The sequence below is a fragment of the Trachemys scripta genome, chromosome 5, assembly GCF_013100865.1.
Source record: "Trachemys scripta elegans isolate TJP31775 chromosome 5, CAS_Tse_1.0, whole genome shotgun sequence".
Classification (NCBI taxonomy): Eukaryota; Metazoa; Chordata; order Testudines; family Emydidae; genus Trachemys; species Trachemys scripta.
Window position 1 is genome coordinate 66,237,378 of NC_048302.1, and position 14,162 is coordinate 66,251,539.

The following is a 14,162-nucleotide window of genomic DNA, read 5'->3' on the forward strand; positions in this document are numbered from 1 at the left end:
CCAACTAAGTCATTCCAGCCTGGGCTTTGTCAAGCCAGGCCTTAAAAACCTCTAAGGATGGAGATTCCACCACCTCCCTAGGTAACCCATTCCAGTGCTTCACCATCCTCCTAGTGAAATAGTTTTTCCTAATATCCAACTTAGACTTCCCCGCACTGCAACTTGAGACAATTGCTCCTTGTTCTGTCATCTGCCACCACTGAGAACAGTTTAGCTCCATCCTCTTTAACACCCCTTCAGGTAGTTGAAGGCTACTATCAATTCCCTCCTCACTCTTCTTTTCTGCAGACTAAATAAGCCCAGTTTCCTCAGTCTCTCCTCATAAATCATGTGCCCCAGCCCCCTAATCATTGTTGTTGCCCTCCGCTGGACTCTTTTCAATTTGTCCACTTTCTTTCTATAGTGAGGGGCCCAAAACTTGATGCAGTACTCCAGATGTGGCTACACCATTGCCGAATAGAAGTGAATAATCACTTCCCTCGATCTGCTGGCAATACTACTAATGCAGCCCAATATGCTGTTAGCCTTCTTGGCAACAAAGGCACACTGTTGACTCATATCTAGCTTCTTGTCCACTGTAATTCCCAGGTCCTTTTCTGCAGAAAAGGCTTAGCCAGTTGGTCCCCAGCCTGTAGCAGTGCATGGGATTCTTCTGTCCTAAGTGCAGTATTCTGCACTTGTCCTTGTTGAACCTCATCAGATTTCTTTTGGCCCAATCCTCCAGTTTGTCTAGGTCACTGTGGACTCTATCCCTACCCTCCAGTGTATCTACCTCTCCCTCCAGTTTAGTGTCATCCATGAACTTGATGAGAGTGCAATCCATCCCATCATTCATATCATTAATAAACCATCACTGGGGGAAGAGCCCTTTTGGCAAGGACAAGGCACATTTATACAACCTATGCTGAAAGGACAGCTGAAATCTTTCACCCTTACAGATTTTGCATCAGGGATAAAGTGTGTAGAGGAGAAGGGGTGAGGGAAGCAGAGAGTGATGTGTCCCATGGAGCCTGGGAAATACAGATGAAGAGACAGGATCTGGGAGGATTGTGTGGGTATATGGAACTGGGTGAGAGAGAAAAGGGTGAATGTGATATAAAGTGTTGTGTAGTGTTTCAATGCACTCAAATGTCTTAAATTAGATTGTAAGCTGTTGAAGTCAAGGACTATTCTTTCCTTGTGTTCGTGTCATAGTACAATGGAGCCCTGATCGTGATTGGTCTCTCTGGGTACTACTGTAATACAAATAATGTCTGAGAGGGCTGAATCTCTTACTTCATATGTTTCTGTTAATAACAAAATGTGGTTTCAGGGGAGCCTGCAAACAAGTGAGGTGCTTCCTTTTCATTTTACATTACAGCTGCTTGTGGGGGACTTCTGACAAAGCTAAATGGGACTATAACCACGCCAGGATGGCCCAAAGAATATCCTCCAAACAAAAACTGTGTGTGGCAGGTGGTTGCTCCCACTCAATACAGAATTTCAATGAAGTTTGAGTTTTTTGAATTAGAAGGGAATGAAGTAAGTAACCATGAACTGAGAATTATACAAACTCGTCAACTGTTGCAGGATTGTTCAAAAATAGAAATTGTCTCATATAACACCATTGCTTCAAATACTGACAATTTCCATGTAAATTCCTGTTTTCATTGACTTTGAGTTTGGGACTGTTTCTGGAGTCTTTCAAAACATGCATAGCATGGCTTGCTCTCTTTAAGATATGAGTATCATAATGTAGATTTATTAAAATAAATGTCTTTGCTGAGCTTCAGCTGGCTTTTTTGTAAACAAACTAAAACAAAACAAATGGATGAGCCACTAATTGGAGAGAATTCAAGACAAGACAAAAATCTGGAGGAACTGAATTAGGCGTAGAGAATAAAAATACTGAGTATATATAACTTGGTTAAATGAGGAGCAATGGAGCATTATAGCCATCTATAACCATTTCAAGGTGAGAATCCTAGGAAAGGAAAGTAATTTTTAGAGTGGAACAGGATGTATAATAAGGAACAATGGAATGAAATAAGTAAAAAAAGCATGTAGACTGAATATCAAAATAAACTTTCTACTTGGATTGTGGAATGAATTCTCTGATTTTTTTTATTATTATTTTTTAAGCTCCCTGGCTTCAGATAATTAATTATACAGCATCTCAGTCTTTTACAGACATAGAATCATAGAAATGTAAGACTGGAAGGGACCTCAGTAGGTCATCTAGTCTGCACGGAGGTAGGACTAGCTATTGTCTAGATCATCCCTAAATGGTCTTGATAATACCCATAGAACATGTAATTTGTCTAACCTGTTCTTAAAACCCTCCAATGTTGGAGATTCCACAGTGTCTCTATGTAATTTGTTCGAGTGCTTAACTACCCTGATGAAAGTTTTTCCTAATATCAATCCTAAGCCTCCCTTGCTGCAATTTAAGCCCATTATTTCTCATCTGGTCCTCAGTGAATAAGGAGAAAAAATTATTTTCCTCCATTTTATAACAACCTTTTACTTACTTGAAGACTTTTATTGTGTCTCCATCCTCCCCCACCCCGTTAATAACTAAAACCTCACAAATCCCTATGAAATAAAGAAATATCATTATTAGAAGAAAAATAAATTAAGCAAACTTTTTTTCCCCAAAAATTGCTGTTTTCTATCCAGCTCTAAGTTTGTGTCTCCATTTTTCAGATGAGGAAACTGAGTCAGTTGTCCAAGGTCACACAGGATTTATGACTGGCAGATTGTGGAAAAAAAATTGTAGATCTCCTAACTCTCAGCCCTGTGTTTTGATCATAAGACCATTCTCCTCTCTTGTGTTGCTAAAAATAGATGTTAGATGGATAATACTAACAGAAGTTGTGAATGTCAGTACTTTGTTATCCAGAAGAAACTGTTATAGTATATCAGGCCACTAATATATTTTATATAGTGTCTAAAAATACAGACATAAAATGGGTACCTACAGTCCACATGTTAGAAATGATTTAAATACTTACCAGTATTTATTATGAGACTTAATTAACTATGAAATTGTTTTTGCTGAATAAATAATTTTAAATTAGCTGGATATATTTATATACATCTTTTCTAATAAATACAATTTTAATATACTTGTACTTCTATTAATGTTTTATATACTGCCATATAACAGAAATTATATCACTAAGCCTACATTCAAATAATATTACATTTCCAATTTAAACCCACAAAAGCATTAAAATTCACCTTAAGTCATACTGATAGGCTTAGCAGTGGATATTGGGTTTTATCTTCAGTGTTCACATTATTGGGAGTTGCATGTGAAAATTCCAGGTATCAAGCTGAGAATTTAACTCAGGTGAGTTAAAGTAGACTTCCAATTGTAACTCAGTATTTCCTTGTGCCTGTTGCATTAAGCAAGACTCTTAATATTATTTAAGTGGAGTTATTATGACTGAATTAGCTGCATTCCACAGCGGTAACATGTGAAAGTGATTCCAGTAGTTATAAGCACTTTAAACCTTTCCCTCCATTATGGCAAAACATTGGAAATCATTTTTATAGTCCATAAGGAGATAGTAACAAAAGCCAAAATAATCTTTTTGTGTGGTTTAAAAAAATAAAGATTGTGATTTATAAAATTCATGCTTTCATTTCATGCACAATCTAAGCCTTGTATGAATTCCCCGGCCACTGTTTTCTCTTAAGCTATTAATTGCATACAACTGGAACATTTTTGATTAAATGATTGATAGTTGAGCCTAAGAAGCTTAGAAGTTTTTGAAGTGGAAGGTTTTATATAGACATGGGATTATGCACTGAAAGTATTATCCTGGGTAGTAGGCCTTGCATAAGGGCTGATTTTTTTAAACCTCCTAGTGAAAATGACACAAATTAGTCCTCTAAATTATATCAGTGCCACTGTTGAGAAAGAAGTGACACTATTAACAATGCAGATTTATACTTTCATGAGAAAATAATGTGTTCTTAAATTTACAATGGGTAAGACTTGGCTTGCAGAATTTCCGTATTAAAGGTAATATATTTTAGATTATAGGATGTTAAAAAAAATAACAAATCCGCAAGCATACAGAACCCATAAATGTTTATGACTCAGAGATGACTTTATTCTTCAAAGTGAACATTTGGAGGCCTCAGTCTAATGTCTTCAGAGTTTTTCCTTTTTAATTAAAATGGCTGAGCTATTAAACACTGTAAAATGTAGACAATGTAGACACTACATATTAATGCATGAACTTTGTCTTAAAACATGTCATTTAAGAACTTAAATATGTTGTAGTGTTTAAAATTATATTGAAACAAAATCAACAAACATTTATAAAGGAGTATCAGAAAAGATGCAAAAATATTAAATATTGAAAAGTCAATAAAATATTAACTTTGTAACATAAATCAAGAGAAGATCTTACATTTTAAGTGTAGAGGCACTTGTATGGAATTTTTATCTATTTTTGGCTAACCAATACAAAAATCTTTCTCTTTCCTAGGTTTGCAAATATGATTACGTGGAGATTCGTAGTGGCCTTTCTTCTGATTCCAAACTGCATGGTAAATTTTGTGGTACGGAAGTGCCTGAAGTTATCACATCACAATACAACAATATGAGAATTGAGTTCAGATCTGACAACACAGTCTCAAAGAAAGGCTTCAAGGCCCACTTCTTTTCAGGTATTAAAAATCACTCATGTACTATGGATACTCTGAGTATAGAGTGTCTAGATGCAGTGAATCTTTTTCACAGGTTGTGTTCTTCATTGCACAGGAGATGAATGTGAAAGGCCTCTCTCCTTTTGATTACAATTTTAATTTTTGGTTCAATTTAATAAGTTAATAAAATATAACAATAGTTATCTAGAATTGAAATATATGTATATTGTGGGAAATAGCTGAAATAGGAGGGTTTTTTTCCCTAACAATCCAAACCCATATTCTACAGATATACACAAACTGGGAGGTAAAAGAGAAGGGAAACCTCAAAGTGTGTGCCCAGAATTTACCACAACAGACTTCTGTTACCCCAGTTTCTTTCTTTGTTTGTTTGTTTAATAATCCCAATCATAATGTGATGTAAATTATTTATTACAAAATATAAGTACATTTGTATTTTGCTTTCGTTATCTCTTTTTCTTATTAAATTGCATTATTTATGACTTGTCTCTTGCTAGGTATTTGTTAAATACTGTAGAATCTTTCTTGCTTGATTTTGAACGTTTTAAAGGTTTATGGAAGAACCAGTCCTGATTCTGAAAACATCTAGGAACATGCGTATCTTTAAGTACATGGGTAGCTTCCATGTGGCAAATCAGAACTGGTATAAATTGTCATAGTTCCATTGACTTCTATGGAGCTGTGACATTTTACACCAGCTGAGGATGTGCATCATTGACTTTAATGGGACTATTCATATGAATAAAGCCTGTACGCAAATGTTTGAGGAGCACAGCCATAGTAATCACCCACTTAGGACTCTGTTATAACCATGTTTCCATGTGACAGGATACATTCTGTTAATAGTACTGGAATTCTTCTTGTGTAATTAAAAATATCAGTTACTGCATCTAGGAGTTGAATTTTACCCTCTCATTTTCTGATAAGAAATTCAAGTTCTTCAGAGCTAGAAATATACTTAAGTTTAGTATGTAGAAAATATTTTATTAGCTTATTTTATTATTGTGCTTTTGGTTAAATGTTATATTGTAAAAGCCTAAGTAAACGCAGTTTCTGTCTGGATAGTTTCAGTAACTGAGGAATGCATGATACATTTTGTAGGAAAGTTAAACAGTATGGTTCAGCATATTATGTAAGTGATGTTGCTTAGATCTTTTACAAAGTGGGAAAAATATCTGTCAGAAGCTGTAATGTACGTAGACAAGAAGTTTAAAGTTTAGCAGCCCTGAAAGGAAGTCTGATGTTTTCTTTTATGCCTTCTCAGATGGTTTATTCTAGCAGTGAGGAAAGAGCAAAGTAAATGATATTTCCCATACATCACACAAAGATATTAACAAGTGTTTTACCTCCTGAAAGCTTTAAACATACTTTATTTGCTGATAATCACATTTCTGCAGACACATTGAGATCAGTTTCTGGTTTATGTAAATGACATTTTTAAGGTCACAGAAGGTTACTTTTCCTTGTAAAATGCCAGTTTAGATTGTCATAAAGCTGTAAAGGTTAACTATGTATTTGTACCTAAATATCTATGCACATGAAACTTATGGGGCCCATCCTGCAAACCCTTGAGTGAATAGTCCTTATTTACATGCTTATGGGTTACCTATTAAAGGCAGTGTGTATTATCCTGTAAACAAGGGCTAGTGGCTAGCATGATCTAGTCCTACATTTTCAGATCACTGGTAGTATTCAGTATACATATTTCTGAGTTAAACCCTATTATTTTGATACCTTTATAGAGGTGCAGTATAGCAAAAGTAGCCCTGGTATTCACTGTAATCTGCTTATTAGCTGTAGCCCAAAAGTTATGGATAATGAACATATTGAATATAGATTCTGTTTAACAAGCAATCTCTTTTTTACATTTTTAAGTGTAGATGAATTGTTTAAAGAATGTTAACCCTATTAGTAGTCAAGGTTTGTACTAAAAAGCACTCAGAACAACTGAGTGTGTTGGGGAGGGTTGTTGTTCATGGGGTTCAAAGGATGGGCTTGTCAAATTCTGTGACTATTTATTTATTTATTTTTCTTTGGTCTCTGTTTTGAAAACTAATTTAGTTCACAAACCATTTTTTCCTGGTAATTTAAACTCACTTTTTTTTTAAAGGGCTAAATTTATCTCTGGATTAAATTCACTAAAGTCAGGGAACTTATACTAGCGATGAACCTGAACCAAAATGTTTTTCTAGTTAAAGGGAAACCTGTTTTGCGTAGTGGGGATAGAAAAAACTCTCTCTCTCTCTCTCTGATCCTTCAAAAGAACTGGATGGCACACATGGGTATTCCGTATTCACTGAATACTGTGCATTTATTTTTCATTAGAATTCTTTTCCATTCTGCTCTCTGCTCATTTTTCACAGTCTGTCTGTATTTACTTTTCTCCCTGTTTCCCACTCGGTTCCATTCGCACCATCCTTTTTCATTTAGTTGTTTTCTTCTATATGACTGGCTTTTGTTCCTTTTATCACAGAACACCCACCTCATAATATTTTAGTCTAAGTCAAACTTTTGAATCCAAGATGTTCAAATGAGTTTGAAAGTACATAAAAGAAGCTTGTTTTTTCTTTATCAGTGCACTGGCAGTTAGTCACCCTTTCATCATTATAGACAACATGTGCTCTTGATCCAGGCATTGAGGGCACTATATGTATTGAAATCTTCAGCACATATATTTTGACTTCTGAAAGTTGACATTAGATCATCATTTGTCCTGACCCTATGTTCTTCTTTAATTCCTCATTTAATTATGCCTTATGAAAAATACAAGACTATCTTTAGCAAAGTTTACAATTAAACAATGTATAGATTAGAAAATTTAGGCATGTATTTATTATTATTTTTCAGTTTAAAAGTTGTGTTGGAAGGCCTTTAAGCATTGCACTAAAATCATAATAGAATCAATACAACCTCTTTAAAACGTCACCATTCTAATTATACAGCCAGACATCATCAAACAAATCTAGCAAAAGGGCAAACCCAATATCTGTCTGGCAATCCACCCACCAGCAATAGGTACATGCAATGCTCAGCAAGAGGATAGTAGATTAACAAAATGAGGGAGAGAGCCAAGACGTTTAAAAAAGAAAAGGGCACCATCCTGTACAACATTCTTACATACATCCAAGGGCTTATTTTGGGACTCCTTTGTGAGGGAATTCCACAACTATGAGTCCTCAGCCATGAAAACCTTGCCTACCTTCTAGCTCATTACTGGCTGAGCCTAAATTCTGTGAGTGGACCCCACCCCAACAGATTGTAACTGTTGAGTATAGGACAAGAGACAACCTAAATTATGAAGGATTTTATATTCTAATATTACAACTTTAATTATGTCCTTTGGCTAGAATTTGAGTGTAACAGACTCCCAGGTGCTACCTGAAGGAACAAACAAGCAACTATATTCTGTAACATTTCCAGTCAATGGAACAAATTTGAAGGAAGTCCAATTAGAAGCATATTACAGTAGTCTACCTGAGAGTTGACAAAGTCTAGTATGACTGGGGTAGGTTTATGTCTGAGGAAACTTTCCATACAAGCTGGAAACACTGAGCTCCATGAAATATATTCAAGTGTGACCCTATACACGCACACACACACACATACTTACTTTTGTATCTGTCTGACAGGTAGTAATCATACTGTCAGAATAAAAGGCATGTGCATACTGCCAATAAGTTCTGCAGAACACTTAGTCTTACCCAGGAACATCACCTCAGTCGTTCCTGGAATGGTTTCAACAGTCTTAGCTGAACACATGGGCAGATACACAGCATTATGCCTTTTTTTCTATCGTAAGCATTCCAGTGATACCACCATTCTGTTTGTTCTCTCCAAGCACTTCACAAGTATATGGGATCTAATGGAATGCTTAGGGGAAGATGTGTAGGTATCCACAGCCACCTTCTTTGAGTTCTTCCCCTCCAGGAATGAGCAAAGTGGAAAAGTAACACTGCACAACCCCTTCTAGGACTGAAAAGATTGGGACAGATTACCTTAGAGAGGAGATGAATGAGAAGGAACATGATAAAGAGACCACAAAATAACGAATTGGGGAAAGTAGATCAGGAGCTTGTATTCCATTTTTAAATGCAAGAACAAGGGGACATTCAATGAATTTGAAAGATGGCAAATTCAGACCAAATAAAAAAATACTTGTTTGCAGAATGCGTAATTAGATGATGGAACTCATTGCCATAGCATATTAACTGATATAGCTGAAAGCTGAGCAGGGTTAAAAAAAATTAGACATTTATGTGGAGTTATCTAGAGTTAGACTAGTAAATATATTTTTGAAAAAGTTTTGGAAGGGATATAAACACTCACTATTTAAGGTATAAACCCATTTCTAACTATTGAACCTTTGTAGGGAAATTTCCTTGGGGGCAGTTTATCCCGCAACTGACTACTGTGGGGTTTTGTTGTACCTTCCTCTTTAGCAGCTGATCCTGGCCAGTGTTGGAGACAGAATACAGGATGACATGGCCTATTAGTCTCTAATACATCTCATGTAGTCAAATTTGGTGGACAAAATTATGACAATCCCATCCCACAAACAATTCTTGCTAAGCTGATACCGACCCAAAAACCCATGCATAATCAGTTGTGCCATACAGGCCTTTCAGCATCTTACAGTCAGGTCTCAACTGCCAATTTTAAAAAAGGGTAAATGGGATGATGGGTAACTATAGGCATGCCAACCTGACATCAGTCGTGGGTAAGATAATGGAGTGGCTAATTTGGGACTCAATTAATGAAGAATTAAGGAAAGGTAATGTAATTAATGCAAATCAGCATGGGTTTATGGAAAACCAATCCTGTCAACCTGACTTGATAGCTTTTTTTTTTTAATGAGATTATCAGTTTGGCTGATAAAGGTAATAATGTTGAAATAATATATAGAGATTTTTCTAAGGCATTTGACTTGGTACCACATGACATTTTGATTTTAAAAACTAAAACAATATAAAATTAATATGGCACAGATTAAATGGATTAAAAACTGGCTGATAGGTCACAAAATATAACTGTAAATGGGAAATTATCATTGAGTGGATATGTTTCCAGTGGATCCCAGAGGGATTGGTTCTTGGCCATATGCTATTTAACATTTGTATCAGTAACTTGGAAGAAAATATAAAACCATCACTGATAAAGTTTGCAGATGACATAAAAATTGGGGAAGTGGTAAATAAATAAGAGGACAGGTCACTGATTCAGAGCAATCCAAATTGCTTGGTAAATTGGGCTCAAGCAAACAAGTCTTTGATTATGGCTAAATGTAAGTGTAGACATCTAGGAACAAAGAATGTAGGATGGGGGGGCTCTATCCTGGGAAGCAGTGACTCTGAAAAAGATTTGGAGGTCATGATGGATAATCAGCTGAACATGAGCTCCCAGTGTCACGCTGTGGCCAAAAGAGGTAATGCAATCCTAGGATACATAAACAGGAACTCTTAGGGGTAGAGAATTTATTTTACCCCTATATTTGGCACTGTTGCGACTGCTGCAGGAATAGTGCTTCCATTTCTGGTGCCAACAATGCGAGAAGGATGCTGATAAATTGGAGAGAGTTAAGAGAAGAGCTACATGAATGATGAAAGGATTAGAAAACATACCTTATAGTGACAGAATCAAAGAGATCAATCTATTTAGCTTAACAAAAAAGAGAACGTTAAAGGGTGACTTGATTACAGTCTATAAGTATCTAAATGGGGAACAAATATTTAATAATTGGCTCTTCAATCTAGCACAGAAGGGTACAGAATGATCCAATGGCTGGAAGTTGAAGCTACCCAAATTCAGACTGGAAATAAAGTGTAAATTTTTAGCAGTGAGAATAATTAACCATTGAAACAATTTACCAAGGATCTTAGTGGAATCTCCATCACTGACAATTTTTAAATTAAAATTGGATGTTTTTCTAAACTATATTCTCTAGGAATTATTTGGGGAAGTTCTTTGTCCTGTGTCATGTAAGGGGGCCAGACTATATGATCACAATGGTCCTTTCTGGCTTTGGAGTCTGGGAATCTCAGAAACACAAGATAAAAGGATAATCTTGCATGGTTGCCATGGTTAATAGGTGTTTGTAGATGCATAGCAAAATGTGAGTGGAGAGTTCTGAAAACAAAGGTTTATGCACCAAGTTTAACATGGTCATAGAAAAGTATACATTTTAGAGGATCAGAGAGACTGAGTCAACAACTGAATTCCATTCACACACCCATTTTTTCTAATAATAAATTCCTATCTCTTCACTAGCCAGTCAGCACCCAAATTTTCATAGTGTTCCAGAACGCACATATTTAGCCAAGAATGCTTATGTGTGAGTGTATTCATATGCTGTGACTTGAGGGATGTTTCAGGGTGATTTTCTATAAGTAGCAGAACAGCTGTTGTATAGATGTAATCTAGTGTCTTGAGGAGGGGGAAGGGATAATTTAAAACCATCTTGGGGCTGCAGGTAACTGATATTTTTTGTAAATAGTCGTCAATATTTTTTAAATTAAATATTAAGTTTCAAAGCATAAAACTTCCTATTACAAGTTTTGTGCCCTTCGTGTGGATAACTGGGCAACCTATTGCAAGGTTTTTGCTGTGCGCACACAAGGAAAAGTAGGCTGCTGAATCATTCAACATGGCCTTGCTTCAGAAAAAAAAACAATGTTTGATTTTCTGTGTAGGAAAGGTGATGGTCATGGGAGCAGCTATAATCATTTCTTTGAATAAGGCTCTTAAACAATAGTATGATTAATCACTGGTAGCAACCTGTTGTTAAACTGCTTCCATTTATCATGTACTCTAGAGTTATTTTTGTGGTTTTGAATAAATATGATGTTATGCATGCTCATTTAAAACAGTCACTGTCTGATGCATGATAAGAATTAATTTTACTGGGGTCTTTTTGTTTTTGTTTTTTTGGTGGGTTATGATTCAGTGAGCAGTTAAAAAAGAAAAGCTTAAATGTTTCTACCCTTGAGCAGATTCATGTTGGAGCACACACTCACCTCTGGCACTATCCTGGTACATTTATTTCCACAGACAAGAAAACTGCCTGCAAAGAGAAAATTTTTGTTTTTGAATCATGCAAGGACTTGATACAGGTTGCCCCCTCAGGCCGAGTACGTATTATTCACAGACTGGTGGCCTCTGGGGGTCTCAGAGGTACGACCACATGTCCTCTAAATTGTTAAAATCTAACATTTTGTTGAGAATGGATCTTTCCCTATACTGAGTATTGAAACAAACACACAAAAAGGAAGAAAGCATCCATTCAAAATTGGGAGACTGATTTCCATCTGTCAGCACAACAAATGATTTTGTTTTTACTCAGCAAAACATTTGTTTCTATAACTAATACAAACTAATTTTGAAACTGAGCTACAGATATGATGGAAAAATCCATACTGATTTATTCAACATCTATAAGGTTTGTTCAACAATTGCATCCTTCATTAAGTGTGCAATTAATTATTTCCATCCTAGTGTCACTAAGCTGATCTCTTCTACCTTTTGAGTATTGTTTTGCACAGAGCTGATCTTTGAAGGGATCCATCATAGGCCCATTTCTTTATGCACATGTCCCTTTTGAGATTATTCTTCAGAATAATACACATTTATTTAAAGTGAGAGTAGACTTTTCTGTTTCAGACAATTTGGCAGATGGAGAACTAGAAAGGGCCTTTACTTTATTTATTACAAAACTTGACTGGAATGTCCTTGTTTGTTGCATTTGATCTTACCTTCCATTCTTTTCACTAGGTAAATGGAAAGTAGATACTAATATATAGGAGAGGAAATGATTATAAGTTTCTGTTATTGTTAGTTGCATTCTAATTTCTTATTTGCTTGTCACCCTTCTAAGCTTGCAACAGGGAGTATGTGCTAGTGCTTGCTTTTGCAAAGATGAGAGATTAAAACATTTGCTTGAAATCAAATAATGCATGATGTTGACTTTGTGTTCCTATTAAAAAACTTGCAAGAAGTATCCTTCTGAGTTTTTATGTTTTTCTAAATGATCACAAATATAAACCGCTTGTGTGAAGTGTATTTACTTTTAAACTGTTCCTCCACATTCAAATCTGTTCACATCTGCAGGAAGCTCCCAAGCACTCTCAATGCAAACAGATTTGAGATTTATAGTACAAATGAAATTGCAGTAGAAACTTGGTTTTGACTTGCAGGATTTTCCTATGAATATATATCATCATCATGTTGCTGTACAGCAATGTATTGTAAATACAAATAGATTTACTGAAGGGCTTGCAAGTCAACAAGTCAAGCTTCATGTACATTTTGGCAGGTAAAACTCAGGTATTGTGTAAGTACTTAGACAATAAAGATTCCTTTTGCTGTATTACTATACATATGCTTCAACAAAGGTAGGGAGAAGTAATACAATATGAGTAAAACAGTAACAAGAAGCTTAAATTATACAAGACAGCTTGTATTTCTGTAGAAATTCCTACTGAGCCAAACACAGTCTGAAATATTGCATATTAATTTTGTTAAGAAATAACACTCCCTTTCATATGTCTTAAGAAATCTGAGGGCAAATGAGATGCATGCTCTGTATCCCAGTTCTGAAACAGTCTGACTTCTGATATGACCATAATTTGTTCACATTTTTTTTGCATGTTGAAACGACAGAGGTCGGTGTGATATGCCATTATATATGTATGTCAGGAACAGTCTGCCAGTTTTGATTTAATGGACCAGCCCCACCTAAAATGACAACAGCCAAATGACACAGAATGGTGGCAGCTGATGCCTTCTGCTGTAATGACTGCCTGTTAATCTAGTTTGGCTTTTTTCCCTGCAGTGAATTTGGTGGCTGTGTAATGTAGCTCATATTTTCTCCCCTACCGTCTGGTTGATTTCTAACACGCTAAAAGCTTTTTTAGAGAGGATTACTTGTTAATAAACAGGACTGCATGCTATATGGCAGATCTCCCTGAAACAATTAACATCGGTTTCTTTTCTGTGTTTTTTAACAATGTATTTTCCCTTTTGAGATGTTTTGTAATGTCCAGATTCATTAAAATCAAAGCACATTTTTCACTCTGCTTGAACAAAATAATTAATTGATAATGTTTATGATGAATAACTTATTTTTAATATCAACATGTGCAGAGCTTGAAACCTTGTTTGGCCTGAACATCCAATTTAAATACATTGTAGAATTGGTGTGAGGTGGAAATACCTTATGTGTTTGTCCAGATAGTAAAACTCCTTGTTGTGCATGGAACTGTGGCCACTGAAGAGATACTTTATAAAATCTATATCAATAAAACTAGCTAAAAAAGTAATATTAGCCATTTGTTCTATATCTTTTATTTTCTTGAAACTACTTTGTTCTGTCTCTTGAGAAATAGACCTCACTTTCCATAGGAATTTACTAAAATAATAGTGCCATAGTGCAAGGTTGCAGGCTGAACAATGAATGGGTAGAACTAAGGTACAATTAAATTGCCATACTGAGAAGAATAAGGTCT

At 35.6% G+C, this 14,162-nt stretch overlaps 1 protein-coding gene across 1 annotated transcript in view; it reads left to right on the forward strand.

Annotated features, from left to right (window-relative positions):
• TLL1 (tolloid like 1) overlaps positions 1–14,162 on the forward strand; it is a 199,835-nt gene that overhangs the window by 162,897 nt on the left and 22,776 nt on the right. The window contains exons 16-17 of the mRNA XM_034772660.1: positions 1,361–1,521; positions 4,485–4,665. Coding sequence (XP_034628551.1) covers positions 1,361–1,521; positions 4,485–4,665 — 342 coding nt within the window. The remainder of the gene's footprint in view (positions 1–1,360; positions 1,522–4,484; positions 4,666–14,162) is intronic.